Source organism: Hyposmocoma kahamanoa, unplaced genomic scaffold (assembly GCF_003589595.1).
Source record: "Hyposmocoma kahamanoa isolate Upper Pololo Valley unplaced genomic scaffold, ASM358959v1 92, whole genome shotgun sequence".
Taxonomy (NCBI): domain Eukaryota; kingdom Metazoa; phylum Arthropoda; class Insecta; order Lepidoptera; family Cosmopterigidae; genus Hyposmocoma; species Hyposmocoma kahamanoa.
Genome location: NW_020654748.1, coordinates 3,308,093 through 3,330,358, shown reverse-complemented (window position 1 = coordinate 3,330,358; position 22,266 = coordinate 3,308,093). Strand labels below are relative to the sequence as shown.

At 35.7% G+C, this 22,266-nt stretch overlaps 1 protein-coding gene across 2 annotated transcripts in view; it reads left to right on the top strand.

Annotated features, from left to right (window-relative positions):
• Positions 1–21,683, top strand: part of LOC113236501 — a 71,217-nt gene extending 49,534 nt beyond the window's left edge. For both annotated transcript variants that reach the window (XM_026472608.1, XM_026472607.1), the window contains one exon: positions 20,688–21,683. In XM_026472608.1, the coding sequence (XP_026328393.1) occupies positions 20,752–21,210 (459 nt within the window). In that variant the 5' untranslated portion in view covers positions 20,688–20,751 and the 3' untranslated portion in view covers positions 21,211–21,683. The remainder of the gene's footprint in view (positions 1–20,687) is intronic.
• Positions 21,684–22,266: the final 583 nt, after the last annotated feature.

Here is a 22,266-nt window from a genome sequence, read left to right as displayed (position 1 = left end):
TCAGAGTCGTATTCCAGAACTCTACTCAATACTCAAGTCAGGACTTGAGTATTGGAGTGAGCACTGAAAATCATACACAAGTCCTTGCCATTAGGGTCGTATTTCCAGTGCTTGAAATCGTACTCAAGTCAAGATTTGAGTATGGTTAAAAGCACTCGAAATCATACTCAAGTCCCTGCCATTAGGGTCGTATTTCCAGTGCTTGTGTTTCCAGTGCAATCCTGACTTGAGCATTGAGTAGAGTTCTAGAATACGACCCTCAGAGTAGTAATAGATTAGAGTTCCTATAACAAAAAAATCAATTTACCGGATCGATCGTCATCGTTGTCAACTTATTATACGTCCCAGTGCTTGGACTTAGTCTCTTCTAAAGAGAACATTTGGGATGTCACGCTAGTCCCATGCGGGTTGAGAACCTCGTACGTTTACCAGATTTGTGAACCTTCTTTGACGTGCAAGTATCATCAAGACTTTTTCCTTCACGCTTACCAACTTACAAATCAAAGTGATAGGTATATGCCGCCAAAGGGATTTGAACCATTGACCTCTCGAGACGCAATTGTTCTCTTTTTACCTTTTTTCAATTGATTTTCGTCCAGGGAAGTACTGCCACCGTACAAGGGTAAGGGAGCTGGTGAAATTACAGGCACATAGGACTTGTTAACTTACGTCTCAGGGTGACGGGCGCAGTGGCACTGCAACTGTTATGGACAGGCGTGTAGCTTACCATCAGGCGCACATCTTATTCGACCCGTCACTTGATATTATGAAAAAAAAAGAGTAAGTAATTTAGACGTACGCAGGCAAAACCCATACTGTAATTGTTTTATAAGTAGGTTCAACGCATTCAATACTTTTCCAAGTGGTTTTTTGTTCGCATGTAGGTAATTTAAATAAGACACGCGAAGTGTTAAGACCGCCATTTACTCTAGCTAAAGGTCTCGAAATTCGAGCCGATCTACCATGTGCAACTTTTGATTTCGCTTTACGTCACTTGCTTCCGCCATTTTCAAACCCGCAAACGAGCTCTACAAACATAAATTACACCTTAAAGATGTGATTCTAAACTTTATTATATAGGTGTTAAGTATCAGTTAAATCTATCCTTTAAGTTAGCAAGTCGTGACTAGACTCGAGTCTATTGAAAATGGAGATAAAAGAAATGCTTCACAATATCTTGCGCTTTGAAACCGTCAAACGACGTTAGGAAATCACTGACATGACGATTGATTTTAGTTGAGCGACAGTGGGGCAACTTTGACCACGACTAAAGCGTGAAAAGGCTGGAAAAATTGAGTTTGCCTAAATACGTTCGATTTTATTGTTTTTTTTACAACGGGTTGAAATTGTTTTGTAGGTCGTGATTATAATCTCTATTTTATCAAACGAAGTGATGTTTTAGGCGATATCACTCACACTTTATAGTAATATTCACACTTTATACTAAGGTTTAAAAAATCTACGACATTATTCGATAACTTATTTACGCTTAAAATAGGAGTGTTATTAAATTTCATATACACCGTCGTCAGCTAAATTCGTAAACCTCGTAATTAATGTAATCATTTGAATACACACAAAAACTACTAGAAATAGTTATATGACAATCTACGATTATACCTTTGTTAAATTCGACTGTACATATTTTTTTTTTATGTATGTTACCCGATGACTCCGTCATTTGTGAACCGATTTTGATGATTCTATTTTTGTTGAAAAGTACCTCAGAAGTAGTCCCATTTAAATTTGAAGAAAATATTCCACCTCTAAGGGTGACAAACTAGGGCATGAATGACTTTTAAGGTTGGTTTTTTAATTTATAACTAAAATAGGGTCTACAAATTTTATTTTAAGATTTGATTGCCCGATATCGCACTTCAAAAGTAAAAAATATTTCCAACATAAACGAAGCAACGAACTGTTTGAATTTAACCCACGATGCGTTAATTTGTTTCATGTAGTTCGTGATATTTTTATGACTTTCATGTGGTAAAAGCACTTTTGATTTGACGTATGATCACGTGTGGCTTAATTACATAAAGAGTATTAATTGTTAGGGACATAATTAACTTCTCATGACATCAATCTTGTGTTGGTGTTCTCACGTCTTCATAATATTGATAGGTTAATTTACCGTGCGCCACGCCCCCACGCCTTCGCCAAGTTGCCAGCGCACTACGCGCGACAATTGTGACAAAAACTATAATACACATACGTACGTGGATTAGGTTAATGTTAGACTTGTCCATTACACATGCTCTATCTGTTATTGAAATTTGGGTCGATCAACTTTTTTACCGACACTCGGCTGTACCTAAATGTGTAAATAAAATTTAAATTATTAAAAAAAAACTCCAATTTAATTGTAATTTAAATCGAAAACTTAAAACGATAGTTTATCCCATTTTCATCGTAAATTATAATTTAAAAAATCTCCAATTACACTATGATCTAAATGGAAATTCTGAATCGATTGTTAGTTTTCATCAAATATTTAGAAAAAAATACACAACTTCTGTGTAATTCATTGGTGATACCAGAGACAAAACTACAGATAGTGATCGATCGATCTATAATCGTGAATATTTTCTTAACGTACCTTATTATTTGATTATAGTATGATAAAACAGCTAATAATTATTAAAAACATCAAAACGATGTTTTTTTGCCTTAATAAGCTAAACTCTGGTAATGGCAGTAAACACAGACGAGGAATAAAATTAAGTTTTCAATACTTGAAAAAATATAAAACTAGGATATGATGACTATCGTAATATCAAATACCATATTTTATTATACATTCACCACACTATTGGCAAAAAAGTTGATTGACTCATACCTATACGTCGGCGATTTATAGATTAACCATAGGCAATAATAGTGTTTGTTCCTTCAGTCGATATATTAACCCTAAGATCGAATAACTATAAATTAAGAATTACGAAAGGTAGTGGAAAATTCTCTACATTATAGCAATGAATAGGACGACAAAAACTTTCAATACACCAAGTTCACATGTAGACAAATGGCATACAATATGTCAAGATCGTTTGTTGTGTGCTCCATAGTGTGGCATAAGCCTTAACACTTAGTTATAATGTTAGAGAAAATAGCTTGTTCTTCGGAGCTCACCTTTTTGCCCACTTTCACTGGAAGATTAGCCTTTTTTCCCCCATTCCACTTCACCTGAATAGATAATGTTCCAATAGTTATCGCCACGACTGATCAGACAGCTACTTATTTAGCTATATTTTCTAGTTATTGCTTTCAGGTCTACTTTGCGCTGATATGGGTTAACAGAGTCTTTGTCAAGACCTCACGAGCTTACACCCACAGTCTTTTGTCTTTTTTACGGTTGCTGCAAGCATAATGCAATTCGAAAGTAGAATGTTATTAATTTACAATGATATAATTCGTCTTTTGTTCTCACTTAGTCACGATTAGCAGAAAAAGAGATAAGCGCACCCAAGGACGTGGATTTGTTGAAATTTTTTACAACATTTTGGCTCAAAACAATAACGAATTACGTGTTTATGGTATTAAAATTGACATTGACATACGACGGCGATTTATGGATAGCGTGTGCCAATAAAGTGTACAAGAACAATGGTAGAGAGGAAATAAGTCGATAGACACGGAACGTGAACTTTATCTCAAGTAGCTTCGTATTAAGTGACCACTTTTGGGTTCAATTATTGATGGATAAGAAATTACACACCGACCGATTGATTGATGTGTCAATAGAGTTGTAGGAAGTGAGAGGCGATGACGAGCTGCGTTAAGTTTCCGTATATCAGATTTATCATTCGATAAATCTGATTATCTGCTTGGGCGCACATCGAATTTCCAATCATGTTCGACTCCATGCTTGTTTGAACTTTTTGTTGGTTCTATTTCAATAACGTTTCCTCCTTGACGTTCACAGTTAATTCAACATAGCATCTTCATTACTTGACATCCTGGACTGTGAATAGCTTTTTTTTATATGCGTCTGGTGCACGTAGACGTGCACGTGACATTTCCCCGATGTCTGATTCACTTAGAATAAAGCTTTTACCCTATTATGTAATAGAAGAAGTGAATTCAACAAGTTAGTGATATAGAAAGGATAGGAAATCTATTGACCGTCGTGAATGAAATTGCCATCTTCCGCGATACATCCCTGATGCCATGTGCGGTATGAAGTAATGGCATAATGTGGCCAGCTAGCCATGTCACATCCGGCGCACTTTATATACTTTACGGTAATAAAATGCATGTGTTATAATAAACATAACATGTTGGAAAATCTGCGAGAGGCGGATATTGAAAATGAAGGCTAACGAATTTCCTATGGGGATATTTTACTTATGAAATCCCAATAACTTCATAAGGTATCCGATAACACGAAGTCTGAGAGACATTTGACAAGCCAGTCAATGCCAAAGACTAAGACAAAGAAATAGCACTATTGTTAACAACAGTGCTATTTAACACAGTGCTATATAACAACTAAAAAAAATCATAATATATCTATACTTTCAACAGAAATAAGTTCACTGACGTTATTCGAAAAGCAGGTATAACCCAGTAGCCTTCTCCTGTCTAGTTTTGTGTAAGGACACTCAAAGATAACAGATAGGATGACATCACACGATCGTGACTAGCCGATCGGAAAGGAAAATCCATTAACCGACACCAGGAAGACGCCTTTTAGTTGCTGTCCAAGGACGATGCGTGTAATTTTAGATAAAAATAAAATAAATTAGCGAAACTACCACCCATTAACGACGCGTCATGATAGCGTTTTATCAAACAAAGTTAATGTGATGGACCTCATTGTTGACGTCACAATAACAAATGTAACGAAAAAATCAGGTACTAAAAGAGTTGGTATTATGAAGATTACCGAAGAACACCTTAAGAATAATCTTAAGTAAGTGAGTAAAGTAGTAATCAACAAGTAGGACGTTAGTAACATAATGATGGAGCTTGTTATTCTCCTCATTTCTTTCTTGCTAATATACAAAGATGATATTGCACAAAAGGAAAACGAGAATTAATTGTTCGCGGATCAACAGCCTTGTGACGATGCGACCTCCTTCTATCGTCATTCCGCCTTTTTATCACCTTTTCTCTGGTTCCTGGCGTTTTCAAATTTTGAGTCGTTCGTTAATTCCTTTGCCTCGTCATTCTCGTTTTGTTTCGTTCCGTCATCACCCTCTGCTCAATCGCTGAAGCACGCAGTGCTACTCGTGTAATTTTGACCCGTTTACCAGTTACCAAAAATCTCTCGTGTCATAAACATTTAAAAGACCACAAAAAAACTTAAAAATATTTTTTTATAAAACCGGATTTATTTCCACTACATCTATTTCCTTTTGAATTTTGAACTTTACTCGCTAAGCAAGATTTGTGGAGGCTGCGGAGGCTACATTGCAATCTATAGGACATGCTTAAGCGGTGCCAGCAGTGCTTGACACGCGTTCATGTTATGACGTAATAGGTACGTTTCTCCGCAAGTAACGGACGTCAGTTGACGTTTGTAAACATATCAAACATGCATTCAGCGTCAATTTAATTTATCAAACAAGTGTAATACTCTGGGAAATATACGTGCAAGATAACATTAAAGAAAGGCAATAAAAGAACATGGTCTTTATAAATTTTATGGCAAGTAACATAAAGCATGGTTCTCACGGCATCATATCTGTTGCATCGGAGAAAGAATTCGGGCCTACAGATGTCACTGCAAGATAGTATGCTTCCTAAAAGAATTACGTTATTTTACTGTTACGTGCGAATATTATGTGGTAACTTATACGAAGAGTAAATGAGGTGTAACAAAGTAGATTGCCATGAAGCGAATGACTGAATGACAATACATGTATGTTTAGCTTATGTAACTTATGTTAAACATACATTTTTTGTTTATTAGGGGTCGCAATTATATATACTTCTACAGCCACAAGCGCTAGCTTAAAAGTAACGCAAGTGAATAATATTAAAACTTTTAAAATAAAAAAGTAGCGGAAACTCTTAAACTTTCAATGTGGTGCGGTTGCTTATTGGAAAGAGCGAAACCATTAGTTTAATGCGCATTGTGGTGTTTGTATTCTGAAGTTTCTCGTATGTGGCTACTGACGGAGATTAAAATTGTTATAACGGATTTTTTACGTAATACTACGGAAGCTAACGCGAAAGCTTAGCACGAAAACGGCAGGATTAAATTATTTAGTCCTTACTTTTTTAGTGGTAACGTTTGATCTGGCTGTAGGGAACAGTATGCACTTTTAATACGTTTTTAATTTAAGGCAACAAGATAAAAAATTATATTTTCAGTCATCTTACTATCATCTTACATTATTTATGATACTTAAATCCATTTTCTCAATAAAAATATCATTGTGTGTACTGCATGAGCATATATACAACGATCATTTAGTTAATAATAGGCAAACACACCTTTGGAATCGAAGAATAACTAGTTTTTTGCTGAACAGAAACTGGCTCCTAGACATAACAGATTTACATACAATAGGGGGGTAATATCGTGATCTCATACATCTTGGCACCCACGACGACTCCACTATCGCCACACATTACTTTTATAATCTATCGCACTACTTAGATAGGGAGTTCGCTAGATTTTTTTTTTTGTCTGCTAGATCATTTTTTTCTACACTTTTAACACTAAAGTAGCTTCCCTGCACAAAATATCATTCCTTTGCAGCACTTTACAATCGGCGTTTACCTTACGTCAATTGACAAATCCCTTCGCCACGACAGCAAGCATTGTAGTGAATGCCAGCAATATGATAAGAAGAAGATCCTGGCATGCATCACTGAGGTTTTTAAAAACTATTGTAGCAAAACAGCCTAACCTTAAGTTACGTGAAATTCATAAAATTACAAACTATTTAAAACTAAAACAATGTTATGTAAGGTGTTCAATTGAACAAAATACTAATTACGTCGTCGAAGAGGAAACCTTAGAAGCATTACCTATGCAAAGTACGTCGTAAAAGACAGGAAATTCGATTATAACATAATGTTTGCTATAAGGTGTAAAGGCATAAAACAGACAGCTGTATCTCCAGCCAAAAATCTTGTTTAGCAATGCGCAACGGACTAGTGTTCCCTTCCCTACTGCCTAATAAGATCTTCATGGAGGAGTGCCTATAACGCATACAGCGGGACATTATTTATACTTGATCAGTCTCAAGCCTACGTTGTTACTGGCGTTTCGAAATCTCTAAATTGAATTAAGTGTAACATGTAGGTGGAAAGGAGCGCGAACAGCTCGTACATAAATAAACGTTTGTTTGTAACGTTTTGCTAGACTTGGCGTTAGAGTCGAAGTTTATATTTGTTTTAATAACTTGCCTTTAATAGATTATAGAATTTATATTGAAAGAAATGATACACCAATTAAAATTATCTGAAAATAGTATTTTTTTAGATCTTGTAAGTCCATTTGTTAGTAATACACGAAAAGTTACGTATGATTCTGTTAGTAAACGTTATTTTCAGGCCACACCATCACAACAGTAAAAAATAAAAAGAGCATTATATCAATGCATCATCTCCTGGACAGTGTATCTTTTCTGTTTTCAATGATTTGTATCGGGTATGTTTACGAGAATGTGCGCAGGAATCCAGTACAAAATAACTACTAACTTTTTTATAAAAAAAACCGACCTCAAACATTTGCCGAATATCATCTATTAGCCAAGTTTAATTGAAATCGGTTAACAGAAAGTGGGTGAAATCCAATAAATCGGATCCAATTTGCTACCCCAAGAGGTGGAATGTTTTCTTCAAATTCGAATGGGGTACCGAACCACTAATGAGGTACCTTTACCTACCTATTTTTTCAATAAAGAATCATCGAAATACAATAACTTGTACGTACAATAAGTCGTAACATACATACAAAAAAAATACGGTCGAATTCAGAACCTCGTCCTTTTTTTGAAGTCAATTAAAAACGCTTAAACATAGGCTCCACCAATTTCTTACTGTACATATTTAGGGTATGTACTGTTAGAGCTGTTCCTAGACCTCTGCAGTAAAGATGCTTTCTTCTTTCTAATCATTGTATAGAAATCGTCTGTTTGCGTAAACATTGCCTGCTGTACTGCAGAAACGAGGAAAGCCCAGCAGCACCCTGAACCCGTTATTATATTGAACACAGAGAGCATTTAGCGATTTTTTACTGTAATTGGTCTACAGGCTCTCATGTTCTATGATTGTTATCACTGATTTCAGCAGCAGTAGAGCTCTATGTGAAAGAGTTCGTCCAGGAAAGTACTGCCACAACCGCCAAGCAGCAATGTTAGCATTGCTGCTTTCGGTTTTTTTAAGGGTGTGTGCTGGAGAAATTACCGGAGAATGGGACTTGTCAACTTATGTCTCAGGGTGACGTGCACAGTGGCAGTGCCCGTCAGATCTTTGCGATTTAAAGCTCCGAGTGGCACGGCAACTGTTATGGACAGGTTTGTAGCTAACCACCAGGCGCACGACTTGTTCGACCCGTCACTTGATATTGTAAAAAAAAGATTGACAATAGGATTTAAATAGTGTTGGTTTCGCTTTATTACTACAACGAGCAAACCTGTAGGTCAGCATGTTGCACCGTGCCGCTATGCTCTCCGCTCTCGCCCAATTTCTGCTTGACCCTTAAAATCAAACTTAATTTCATTTAAAAAAAATCTTTTTATCCTATCCTACCAAACCAGTTTTTTAAAGAGGCTTCCAGTTGTAATCTAAACGTGTTGAAAAACCGCAACTTGTCCGATAAAAATTCGTGTTGAGGCTGTGTCATCATAATAGCCGCTAAATTTGCAATTAAAATAGCGGTCAACGTTAGTTCCTCTTATCAGATGGATTTTCATTTTTGTTATGGTGCCGTTTGCAAGGCTGTAACTAATAACTATAGAAAATTTCCAATAGGAGAGTACATTGGTTCTGCAATAATTATAAAGCGCACTGCGACTGTAGCAACACCATATGTAGTTCGATTTTTAAGCGTAGGAAGAGTTTGACAAACATACCTAGATTAGTTCCAATTGCCTTGCAACTTAGAACAATATTTTTCCTTGTTTTCTTTTGGTCTGGTTATACAAACCAGATCCACATTGAATAATAATCCGCTTCCGAAAATTTAAAATCTACTCGTTTATCGGTGTGCACATCTGGTTTAGAACGTATACGTCGAGTGACACCAATTTATAATTTATACACACAGTGTACATTTTGTACGTACAGAATAGAGTTTACAATAGAGAAAATTTAAATTTCTACAATCCGGAGAGATTCTTTAACGAAGTTGTTGATATACGTGGGGATATGTAAAGAAACATCATCCAAGTCATTTGTAGATAGGGCCTCGCGCCACACTTCGTTGAACTCAAGATACCTATAGTGTCGTTGCACCTGTACATGTCCATCTCAAGTAACATCACTTTCTCTCAATGACCGCCAGATCCAGGGGTCATCATGTACAATTTACTACAGCTAGAGACCTTTGTAATATTTGCCTTGAGCATCCAAGATCTCTTCATAATCTCAGATTGTTTGAGAGATTTTATACATGCAGTTTCTCAACTTCTGCTTATTTCGAATATTAATTTGAATTTTACGTTCCCTTTTACAAAGTTCTGCGAATATTGTACTAAAACCATAAAGGGAATAACTGTTCTCAGTTATTAGGTATGTTTTTAAATTCACCTAAGGCGTTATCAATAAACAACTGGTGTTATCACCAAAATACGCCAATCAAGATTACAGCCTTTTAACACTAAGTAAACCATGACGCAGTCATTAATCTATTGTGATCCATGATCACACGTCTGCGCCTGCGACCGAACCTTGAGTGAACTTGTTTGCGCAACAATAATTGAATGAACAGTGGTTATGAAGTAACACTGTATTATAAAACGCACAGCTCGACTGTGGGAATCATCGTGCTGTAATAACTCTATGTACTTCGAGATCATGAAGCTAGATACTTGCGGGAATTTAATTTTGATTTCTAGCTTGGAAATGACGGAAAAATATTTTTATTCACTATTATGACATTTTTACAATAAAGATCGAACAAACAAAGAAAATAATCCCTTATTTCGTAAGCAAAAAAGCTATTTAAACACAAGACAAAGATCCGCAACAATCAGATAAAGAAATTCGTAAGACCTACTGGCTCGCATAAAGTAGTCGCTCATAATTTAATAGCTTGAGAGTGCGCAACCATTATTACCTCTAAGTAATAAAGCAGAACTTACTTCATAAAATGAAAGAGAAGTTCAAAGTTGCATTATAACAGGAAGAAAAATAATACAAAAATAATAATCCATAATTAAGAAAGAATAATGGCTTACGTGTCTCGACAAACATAGTTATATTCCATCCTATTTGATTTATGTATGTACATACTCCTATTTGCATAAAATATTAAAATACCAAAGAATAAATAATGGCTTCAGTATGGCCTTATCAGGGTTCGATTAACAAGATACTTGTTTTATTTGATAATTATCATGACAATTATCTAATAATTATCCTTACCGATTTTGTCTTTTTTGAGCGAAAAACGATTTGGACTTTAAATTGGCATTTAACACGTTTGGATACGTCTCGGATACAAACATATGGCACGACATTGCTAGTAGTAACATTTTTTTGTTCCAATTATTTTATAAATATGAAGATAGTTATGAAAGTAAATTAATCGATATAAATATCAATAATAATTATCACTTCAGACCCTGGTTCTTTTCCAAAGCGAAAATTTAAAAAATACCAATTTAATTAGTAACATCATGTCACTGGTGCAGGAGGAATACCGAAGTAATGACGCATGTAGTAATATAGTGAACACATAAATGTAATGCTATGACTGCTTGGCATTCCGTTCCCATTAGAGGAATAAAAGTGGAAAATAAAGTGCGTGTACGCAACTTCCTGCGCGGACGTGGACGTTTTGTTGCTAATTTACAATGACAAGTACAGGGTGGCCACGTACTCAACATTCTATAACTATAATTTGCTAAATTTTAAAATTCTTTTCTGTACGTTTGTTTCTTGAAATCTATGGCACAGACCAAACCCACATCCCGCCTTGTTATCTTGCCCTAAATAACACTTAGTCTTAAGAACAAAATCACAGATGTGCCAACAATATTAGTTTGCGTTACAATTCTTACAGACTTGTCATGATATCACATGTGGCTTGCAAATGTTACCAATTATATTATTATATATTTAAATGACTAAACTCTGATCTTTATTACACCTCTTTAGTTTTAATTACACCTCTTTGGTCTTAATTACACCTCGTTGGTCGTAAATACACCTTGTTGGTCTTTATCGCAGCTTTTTGGTTTTATTTATCAACACAAAATCATAGAAAAATAAAACCAAAATTTAATATAGCATTTGTGCTCTGTTGTTAGTTCACAACCTATGAAGTGGGAAGAGAGAGTGACAGAGAAATGATTTTCCCGTTTACCGCCGCCACGTGGTGATGCGGCACTGCGCTTGCGTGTGACAATCAGGGCGAGACGCTCGCACCTCTCACGTGTAGGCATTTAATTAAACACGTTATTACGATAAATAACTGACGATTATTATGCGAATAACCGTCGAGATAACAACAAAATTGTACCAGCGTACTAACGTTGCGCTCCATCAACTTTTGTCAAGTTTCTCATAATAAATTAAGAAAGAAGTTAAGTACTACCAAAGGAGAAAATAATCGAAATCTTACTTTGTTATGGGCGCTCTGTGGGTGGTAAATAGCGGTAATGTCTCTTAATTACAGAAACGTGATAAAAGCGAGACTTCACCGATTCGTTACGGATCATAGGCATATATCTATTATAATAACAATTGAAACCATTTTACCATAATGAAAAAAAAATTAAAACAATTACAGAATCGGTTAAATAAGCGTCTGGGACGATTAACTTTCAAGGCAATAAGGAGTTAAGTCATTTAGTAGTTAGTAATATAATAACGATAAGAAGATAATCTCTGTACAGAGTAGGTACCTACTAAAAAACCGACCTGAAAACTTCGTGGAATTACATCTATTTGCCAAGTTTTATTAGAATCGGTTAGCCGAAAACGCGCGAAACAGGATTCATCCCCTAGTTTGCCTCCCTTGGAGGAAGAATATTTTCTTCAAATTTAAATCGGACCAATACTGAGTTACCCTCTTCCCAACAAAAGAGAGTAATCAAAATCGGTTCACAAACACGGTTTTAAATTTTACAAAATTTTAAGTTAACGTTTATGAATAGCTCCATGTAATTAGGTACAGTCAAGAGCACGTCAAGGTTAACACTTTGTACTTTGGATTGTTCTTGTCGTAAAACTTGACGTGCTTTTCACCCTGTACCTAAAAATTATTGTGTTCATGATGGATCACTGACTTCTAAGATACAAGTTTTCTTAATTTGGAAGTCAGGGAATCGCTTAATTGTTACGAAAAACTGTACCTACGCATGTACCAACAAACGTTATTTTTGTGAATAAATATATACGCGAACAAATTATACTCGATTTAAATACGGAAAAGTAGTTTCATTTCCTATGCGCAACAATCGCGAAAACCTAAGAATCGATAAATATATCATTATTCTTATTATAGAAAAAAATACAGTCAAATTGAAAAGTCCTCCTTTTTCGAAGTCGGTTAAAAAGGAGTTATGGTGTAAAGTCATAACACCATGTGACACGATTTTTGTTTGTATTCTAACATAAAAATTAGAAAACACTTTATTTTCCTGCAAAAACTTTGCTTTTGTGATACGAAAAGTTGAAATTTGGGTACCATTAATGAAACGTACTTCCGGGTTTCTCTTTATTTAAATACAAAAAAGGAACATTATATTTCAAATCAATAGTATATTTCAACCAAAATTGTACAAATTGATAATAAATAACCAAAAAAATGTGTACATTTGCGAGACATTATGCTATATAAATAGGCAGCTATGTAAATACCACAGTGACAGCCACAAAAGCAAGTTTCAGGAGTATAGCTACTCTTTTCTACATACCTTTGCCACATATCTTTGCCACAATTTGAATAAACTGTGTCTTGCCCAGTACAAAAGTCACATTGAAACGAAGATCCAGAAACAACCTAAAGATTTTTGGCGGTATGTTTCTGAGAAGCGCGGTAATGGAACTTCCATTCCGTCGGTGATGCACCTAGATAGTGCGTCGGCGGATTCAGGACCATCCATTACACAATTGTTTGCAAATCACTTTTCAGCAACTTACACGGATATACAGCCTATCGCAACGGTGGCAGAATCTTCTTCTAAACTACAATATTCAGAGTTATCATTTGGTAACTTGTCAAGAGTACATATCTCTGACAAGGTAGTTGAGAAAGGCTTAAAATCATTGGATGGTTCAAAGGCTGCCGGCCCTGATGGAATACCACCTGTATTTTTTAAATTGTGTGCACCTGTTTTGGCTCTACCTTTAATGCTGATTTATAATAGGTCTCTTCAGGATGGTAGATTTCCCCAAGAGTGGAAAAAGGCTAGGATAGTTCCTGTTCACAAAAAAGGAGATATTAGTGATGTAAAAAATTATCGACCCATTTCTATTCTGTCTTGCCTCGCAAAGCTTTTTGAACAGTTGTTACGTCCTATAGTGACAAACTTTGTAAATCCCTATATTTCTGTACATCAGCATGGTTTCAGGACTGGTCGTTCAACTCTTACGAACTTAGTTGAGTTTGTGAATGATGTGATGACTGAGGTTGATGGAGGTCTCGAAGTGGATGCCGTGTATACGGACTTTAGTTGTGCCTTTGACAAAGTCAGTCACAAATTATTGGTATTGAAGTTGCAACACATAGGTATACATGGCAATCTGTTACAATGGTTTGGCTCTTATTTAACGGATAGACAACAAGTAGTTAATATTAGGGGACATGTATCAAATTATTACTGTGCAAAGTCAGGGGTTCCTCAGGGATCAATCCTGGGACCGATTCTTTTCACTGTGTTTGTAAATGATATTACTCAAGAAATACGACATTCGAGATTCTCCTTGTATGCCGATGATTTAAAACTTTACAAAACAGTAGATACTCTAGAAGACGCTGAGTTGATGCAAAACGATTTAAGCAGAATTAAACGCTGGTGTGACGCTAATTGCATGGTGCTTAATGCAACCAAATGTCAGCACATAAAATTTACTAGGAAAAGAGTTTCTGTTGCCACTAGTTATCATATTGATGGTACTATGTTGCAAAGAGTCACACAAATACAGGATCTTGGAGTTATCATTGACAGCAGATTGAAATTTGATATACATGTTGACAGTATTGCCCGTAAAGCAGCAAGGATGTTGGGTTTTATAAAAAGGAATGCAAGAGATTTTAGATTTCCGCGAACCAAGCTACTATTGTATGACTGTTTGGTTCGTAGTATCTTGGAATATGCGAGTGTGGTTTGGAATCCGGTATATACCGTTCACTCTCAGAGGCTTGAAGGAATTCAGAGAGCCTTCACTAGGTATCTGGCCTTCATGTCTCCGGGAATTTCGTGTAGATGTCCTTACAACCAGCGATTGGCTCATTTTAATTTAATTAGCTTAAGGGAAAGACGTAAATTGCATGATCTTGTATTTCTCTATAAAATTGTAAATGCTTCTACTGACTCCGCGCAAATTTTAAGTCGAGTAAATATCTCAGTTCCTTATAATGTTCCTCGCAAGCCTTTGTCTAACCTTTTTAAAACATCGTGTAGCCGAACTAATTTAGGTACTCATTCTCCTGTGAATAGAATCAGTACCGCATATGGGGAGCTTTGCAGTAGATTTCCAAATGTTGACATTTTCAGTGACTCCTTGCCCTTGTTTAGACGTAGTGTATTGCAGTCGCTTCATTAAGTAGCAATAAATAATTAATGATACATTGTGTCGCAGTATTGTGTATCGTTAGGTAGTATTATGTGTTAAATTATTGTATAAAACCTTATTATATATCCCTAATTTTTAAATGAATATTGATCATGATTCTTATTCTAATTATTTCAATTTGATATTGTTTTTAAATATAATGTGACATATAATTTGCGAATGTTGTGTACTCCTTAATGGAATATGTATTAGAAATTAAAATAAGTATTTAAGGTTTTAAGAAAGTGTAATATGTATTCTGTGGATGTACCTTATTAAATAAATAAAATAAATAAATAAATACTTGCTGCAATTAAACAGAAACCGATACTGTCAAACCAAACAGAACCTTTTTGATTCATTACCGATTGATAATTATTCTAGAATAGTAGTCATTGTGTAAGCGGTAAAGAAGAAATTACTAACGAGAGTTTGTTAGAAGCCCGAAGGCAAGGGCTTTAATGACTCGAAGCTTGTAATTTTTCGCATTTGCGAGGAAATGGATACAACGATAAATTATTTCTTGTATGAGTAAATATCGCTTCACAACATAACATTACGAATTTTGCAAATGGCGGATTTTTTTAACAAACTGCCAGCTATTCTTCCACAGATAATACAACTCGAACTAAGATGTTATAAAAGGCGCAGACTCATGCAGCCACAATGCATCGGAAAGGTATTAGAAATAAAATAAATAATTTGAAAATTCTAAAAATACTGCAGAATTTGAATTAACAAAATAAATTTAGTTAAATATAGTTAAATTGCATATGTTTACTTTTCTTTTTTGTACTTCAAGTTTATGCGAAATATTCGATCACATTTTTCGACCATAAAATCTTTTAGCTCAATCTTGACGTAACAAATCCATACGGCGATAATGTAATGAAAAAGTCGTAATTTAGGAAATTACGGTTGAATTTGCCTGCATGTCATGACACAAGCAATTGTGATGAAAACATCATTAAAGAAGTCTTTAGTCGCAGCTGAGTATGCAATGAAGATTGGTCTGACAAAACACTTGGGTAAACTAACACAACTTTAAATTTAATAAAGATCATTACAAAGTCGCAAGGTCGATGTAATTGTTTTTAAATTTGTGCAGCCTCCGTAGGATAACAAACCATAATAAATGCTACGCTGCTGGTCCGAGATCTGACCATTTTTAAACCTCCATGGCTTCCTTAGGCACCGTTATACCACGTTATACGATGAATGGATGGGCACGATTGAATAGCTTGAGGCTCTACGCTATAGAACAAAAGGTTATAAGCATTGTTGTTACCCTTGCTTTTGCTGTCCTTAATGTTATGCAACATTGATAAAAACTCAAACAATTTTTACAATTGCAAGGAAGCCCTATAAAATAGGAAATGAAACTATTGCTTTTTTGATCTTAATGTTTTTTTCCGCCTTTCATAGGTGTTATCTTTCTATTTCAGAGCCAAGCTCTTGTCAGTGTAGCCTCCACCGCAACTCACGGTTCATAGCCAACTCTTTGACCTCCTTATAGCTGTTCAGTTTAATCTTGTTCTATTATTTGTTCACTATACGCCATTCTTGGTCTTCCTCTCTTTTTTTTCACTTCTATCTTCCCCTCAATATCATTCTCACAAATTCGCCATTACGTAATTTCACAGGCGTAAAGGACCCGAATAGTTGGTTTGGTAGTTTGTAAATATATTTCCTATGTTTAACAATCGTTAAAACCTAAGAGCTCGATAAGCCCTTTAAAATCTAAAGATTTTTGACGCAAACCGCTTGCGTCAGACAGTAGGTCAATTTGCACAATATCTCTGCAGGCGGAATAATTAGGCCTTAATAACTGGTATTCTCTAAACATTAATTGTGTTAGCAAACCAAATTGTCAGTCCATTGTGAACTTTAACACTCTAATATTATGATCATAATCCAAAACTTTAATAGGGGCCTCCCCGTACGTATCGTAATTTATACCTACTGTTTCATGTCGTGTAAGATTTAATGGATCAACAATTTTCATTGCCATTGCTCGTAAAATGAAATTGGATATTTCTCAGTAAAAAACATACAATGGCTTTTGCGGTATAATATCCAATTCTAAATTACTATTTTACTGCTAAATAACGTTTACGTACTTAAACCGAACGATGTGTTCTATTGTTTCATTTGTATTTCCGGTGGATTATTCATAACCGTAAATACAGACGGAATTGTAATTTAACCACATTTGCCAATCGGCGGTTTTATTATTGTAAACAATCACGTGTCACGAATAAATTGCCGGAATACGTGACCCAATTTCAACAAATCCCTTAAAAAATGGGAAGCAGTACATTAATAAACACAATCAATTAAAAACAATTCGATGTGTTCAAACGAGTTTGCTTTTTCACTTTGTTTGTCGAGCTGTGTCCATCCAGCACTGGCCTACTTACCAACGGACCTACATAATACTCCGTAACAATTGTGCCAGTATGCTGTGTTTACATGATGGTTGTAGATTACCATCCACCATTTAATTACAGCAACCTGCATGTGTGTTGAACTAAGAAGTGTTTGCTCAAATAAAAGTAGATTTAGGTAACAGTGTCTCTTGTGTTCAATGATAAGCAACAAAATAAATCTCTCGGCTCCATATTCCACATATGAAACCGAATTCTGTCGTAGCTCAAAAGCAATTTGAATTTCAAAAATATACTGAATGGATCTTATGGGATTAACATCGCAAATAATGTGATTGCTTTTATTTATACAAATACTTAATTATCCATTTATAAACGAGAATATACGGTTTCCTTAATTTTTTTATTTAAATCGTGTCCTCTCAATTACACAATTTTGAATTACGACAGTACCTAATTAGTTTCGTGTGCGATGTAGGAAAAAGTTCAAGGACTCTGTCATCAATACATGAAATCAGTAGCATTAGAGCTCCTTGTGAATGAGTTCGTCCAGGGAAATACTGCCACCTTACCTATATCTATAGTAAAGGTCACATTACCGCCACGCCGTAATGTGAGCTTTACTTCGCTTCGTTCCAGTTTTGAAGGGTAAGGGTGCTAGTGAAATTACAGGCACATGGGACTTGTCAACAAATGACGAGCGCATCGGTGCCGCGACTATATGCATGTGTGCTTACCACCAGGCGCACGTTTTATTCGTTCTGTCACTTAGTATTACAAAAAAAATCTAAGTAATCTTGACTTTATTTCTTTTTTTGGGAATAAAAATTGCCATAGCCAGTCTTTTCGGCTTGTGCGATTGAATCTGATCTGAACGTGTTTCACCCACGTCTTTACAGCTTTTGCGCACGATAACTGTCCAATGGTACCGTTGGACGAGCGAGGAAATTGCTACATATACATGTTGATTGTAATATGGATTAAAAGTTTAAAACTTCGCCGTTTAAAGAAGATTATTGTACATGGTCAAGTGCACGCCAAGCTTAACACTTAAGATTTAAAATCAATACTATGCCACTTGCTCTATGAACAGTCTAAAGTCCAAAGTGTCAAGCTTGATGTAGTCTTGGCTGTACATTTATATTTTGTAGTAGATGTACGTAGGCATATAATGACATAATCGTGATTCTGACCTGATTTGTGGTTGCGGTAAGGTAACTGATATATTTTTACCAGCTATGTGCGATGGAAATTGCAAATTGAGTGTCAAACAAGATAATTGTGAAGGGTTTGATTTAGTTCCGTGTCTTCTGTCTAGTCTTACATAGATGTTTCGGACTAAGAAATCAATAAAACCAAAATCTTAGCAGAAATGTAACCAGTGCGATGACGTCATCGTGCAAGATGGCCGCTTCCGATCATGTGTAGAGTTAGGTAAAGTGCAGTGACCTCAACCAATGTTAATGTCAGCTGTTAAACGGTTACCGTACACGCAAGAGAAATGTATTGACTGGTTTTATGGGTTGGGATGTTGGCTATTTACGCCAGTCGGTTTTAATGGTTTGTTGAGAGAGTTTACCCAAGCTTAAACAGGGAAGATAGTGTATAATGAACCCGTGTTGGTCGTAACAGCGTATGAACTTACTGTTTACTACACCGTAATAAATAATAAAACCCAGTAAACATGTTATTTGTTTGGTCATTAGTATTGGTATTTAACTGAATATAAACTGCTGACTTTTCTTAGTAATTTATTTGTTACTTCACTAACATTTTTTGTTGTATAATAATAAAATATTCGTGTGAATTTCCGAATCGTTCTTCATAAACGTGAAGTTAATATTGAATTCAACGTTCTTTGAATAGAAATTTGCGACTTTCATTACAATAGCGTGGAAAGTGAAGATGTGTTGCATCGTGTCCGTGAACAATCTTGGAAGCTGATCGGTAGTACTATTAAGCGGGAATTCGTACGAAACGGCGTTAAACGGGGAAGCATTGTTTGCCAGTTCGCCAGTCGCCGGTGAGCGGCGCCGGCGCAAGAGATGCAGTCAAGCGCACTTTATTATATTTTGAACACAATGCAGCACGGATGCTCTGCCGCTGAGAGCGTACAGTTGTGAACGAAAACACGTGCTTTGAAGAAATAAAAAATTGAAAAATGTTGGTCCCACAAATTTTGTACAAGTATACAACTTTAAAGAAAACATATTGTTTCAAAATTAATTCACTTGAATTGTTGCTATAACTTTACCAAAATATCTGTGAGTTATACTGAATAAAGTTATCATTAAGTATCTAACTCCACAGGGTCACTTTTGACAGGAACAGTTTTCTGAGCTCTATCGAACTGTATACTTGAAATTTTCATATCTGCGAAAATTATATCATTCAATGTGCTAGTGCGTTACGCTAATATAAACTATCTACATAATATAAATATTTTTTTGAATACAATAATCAATGTAGATTACTGGTAGTGGAACTATTTTTTCGGATCTAAAGTGCCTGTGATGATGTCAGTCATGACTATGACCATGGGACCTGTAAAGGCCCGAAACTTTGGTTTATTTGAAAATACAAATCGACTCATCCGTAGAACAAAGGTCTATGTGCAAGACTACTTGTTCTCAGAACATAGTACATTTCGTTCGTTCTTCTTCGGTGTGGATGTCAGATCGACTGTTGTTCGATTTTATATTTGCGTAACGAAATAAGATATATAAATTATCAAAACACCTATCCATATAGGCCTTAGTATGAATAATGAAATTATTCTCGTAACTTACGTATTCTCTTTTCGCTATATAATCACATCGGACTCTGTTCTTCGGATGAGTCGAAATATACGCCATTTAGATCAGAAAAATAGTTTAGTTTACTATGTGTAACAATCGCGAAAACCTAAGAACTCAAAATGTAGATTACTGTCTCACTTTTCTGCGTATTAGTCCAAATGCAACCTACAAGTTGAACCGTAGAAGGGAAGTCGTTACAGCAGTCACTGACAGTGTATCACAGTTACGCTACAAAGCCTCGGTTCTTTATCGCCACCATTGTATGTCAGTAGATGTGCTAACTACAGGTCTGCTCTCTAATAGTCTAACGCTAGTCTGCAGCGGAGCATACTCGAGTGACTTTCCGAGGAGAACAGCGAGATTTATTGCCTAAAACTGAAAACGAGAAAGACGTGATTTGCATTCATTGCATTAGCGACAATCACACAACTCTCCGATGAACAAAAATGCAAATCACAGTTATATCACGTGATATTTGCGTTTTTACATCTTTGCCGTATCGTACTTTAGATTTTAAATTTATCTAGCCAACACAATGACCAATCAGCGTAATACTTGTACTGTTTTCTCAAACCGTCTCTTTGTTTGATTCCAGGTAATAATACCATGAGGTGTCTGTGACCGCAAGAAAGGGCGTAAGCGGCGCCTGTGTATCCACAATGACGTCGGAGCGAGCCATACCACACCTTCGCGATATCTTTGGCCTGAACCAACAATACGATGCCAAGAATTACGATGATGTCGACGAAAAAACCAAAAAGACTGCCAAGAAGAAAAAAGATGACTACAGATCTTACGGTAATGGAGATGTAAAGACTTTAGAAAGACATCTTAGCATGAAAAAAACTATACGGAAAAAGATAATGCGCGACCTTCAACAAGCGTTCGTTGAAGACCCTAACGAGTTTAAGGTCGAGAACACGAGCCCTGAGAAGCTGAAGGCAGAACTTAGCGCGGAAGCTGTTAAAATCGAGAAGAATGTCCGGAAAAGCGATCCGACATTCTTGGATATGTTGCGAGGAGAGACGAGAGGCGAAGAGGCACGGGAAGAACAGCCGCCAGTGGAAAAGACAAGCTTCTGGCGGCGTCTCACCATGAAAAACAAAAACAAGAGATAAAGTCAATTAGCTGCCGTGAGAGCACGTTACTCCGTTTCTTTACCACCTATTGACTGTTTTAAACTGTTGCTAGGCCAAACCAGTGCACACTAGATGGTATTAGGTTCAATGCTGTATGGTCTCACAGCAAGCTATACAAACTATCACTTTTAAATCTGTAAATTTGGACGCTAAGGAAATGAGATAAGGTACAATTTTCAACAGTTTGTATTATAATACATATTGGCCCACCATACCTACTGGTAATTCAATTGAAGTACAAATGCGATAGTTTGTATTTAAGGTCGACCTTATTGCATTGATGCTTCTGCAAATGATCTCGACATTTAGCTTTCTGTAATTTCGTTATTATCATATCGTAAGTGGAAAGGTAAAATGTCTGTAGCTACATTTTGAGCGAAAACGAGTCATATAGTCATAATATCACAAGTTTTATGTGCATCATTCTGTCAAGTTCCATTGCGATTTGAGCGCTTTTCAAAGTAATCCTATAATTTTCCACTTTCTCGCGGTGCTTTTATATTTGTTATTTCATTGTATTTGCTCCTGTTGTATGTGGCACTTTAGACGTAATACCTTTCCACTGGCGGTATAAAATGTCTGCTCTAGAACTGACAAAGAAAAATTATTTTCAAGCAATTAGATAAATTTAAACTAATTAAATAAACTTTTTAGATTTATGGTACTTACTCAGTACAATTGTAATTATGTATTAGTAATTTTATTATGTATTACAATTTATTATAAATAATAATCGTGTATGTACTGATTGCAAGTTCCAACCACTGTTCTGTACCTACCTACTTTTTCTTGATAAAGTCATGGTTTAGGCAGAGTCAAAATAAATCGGACCAAGAAACATTTTACTAATATGTAAATAATATAATATATATGCTAATATATCTACGTATAATATATCTATGCTAAATTCATATCTACTTAATCTTTTTAAGGTGTTACATTGTTAAATAAATTTAATGTTGTCATTATATTCATGTTCACGAGTGGTGTGAAGACTATATACTTAATTTTTAAAAACTAGCTAATATGTTATTT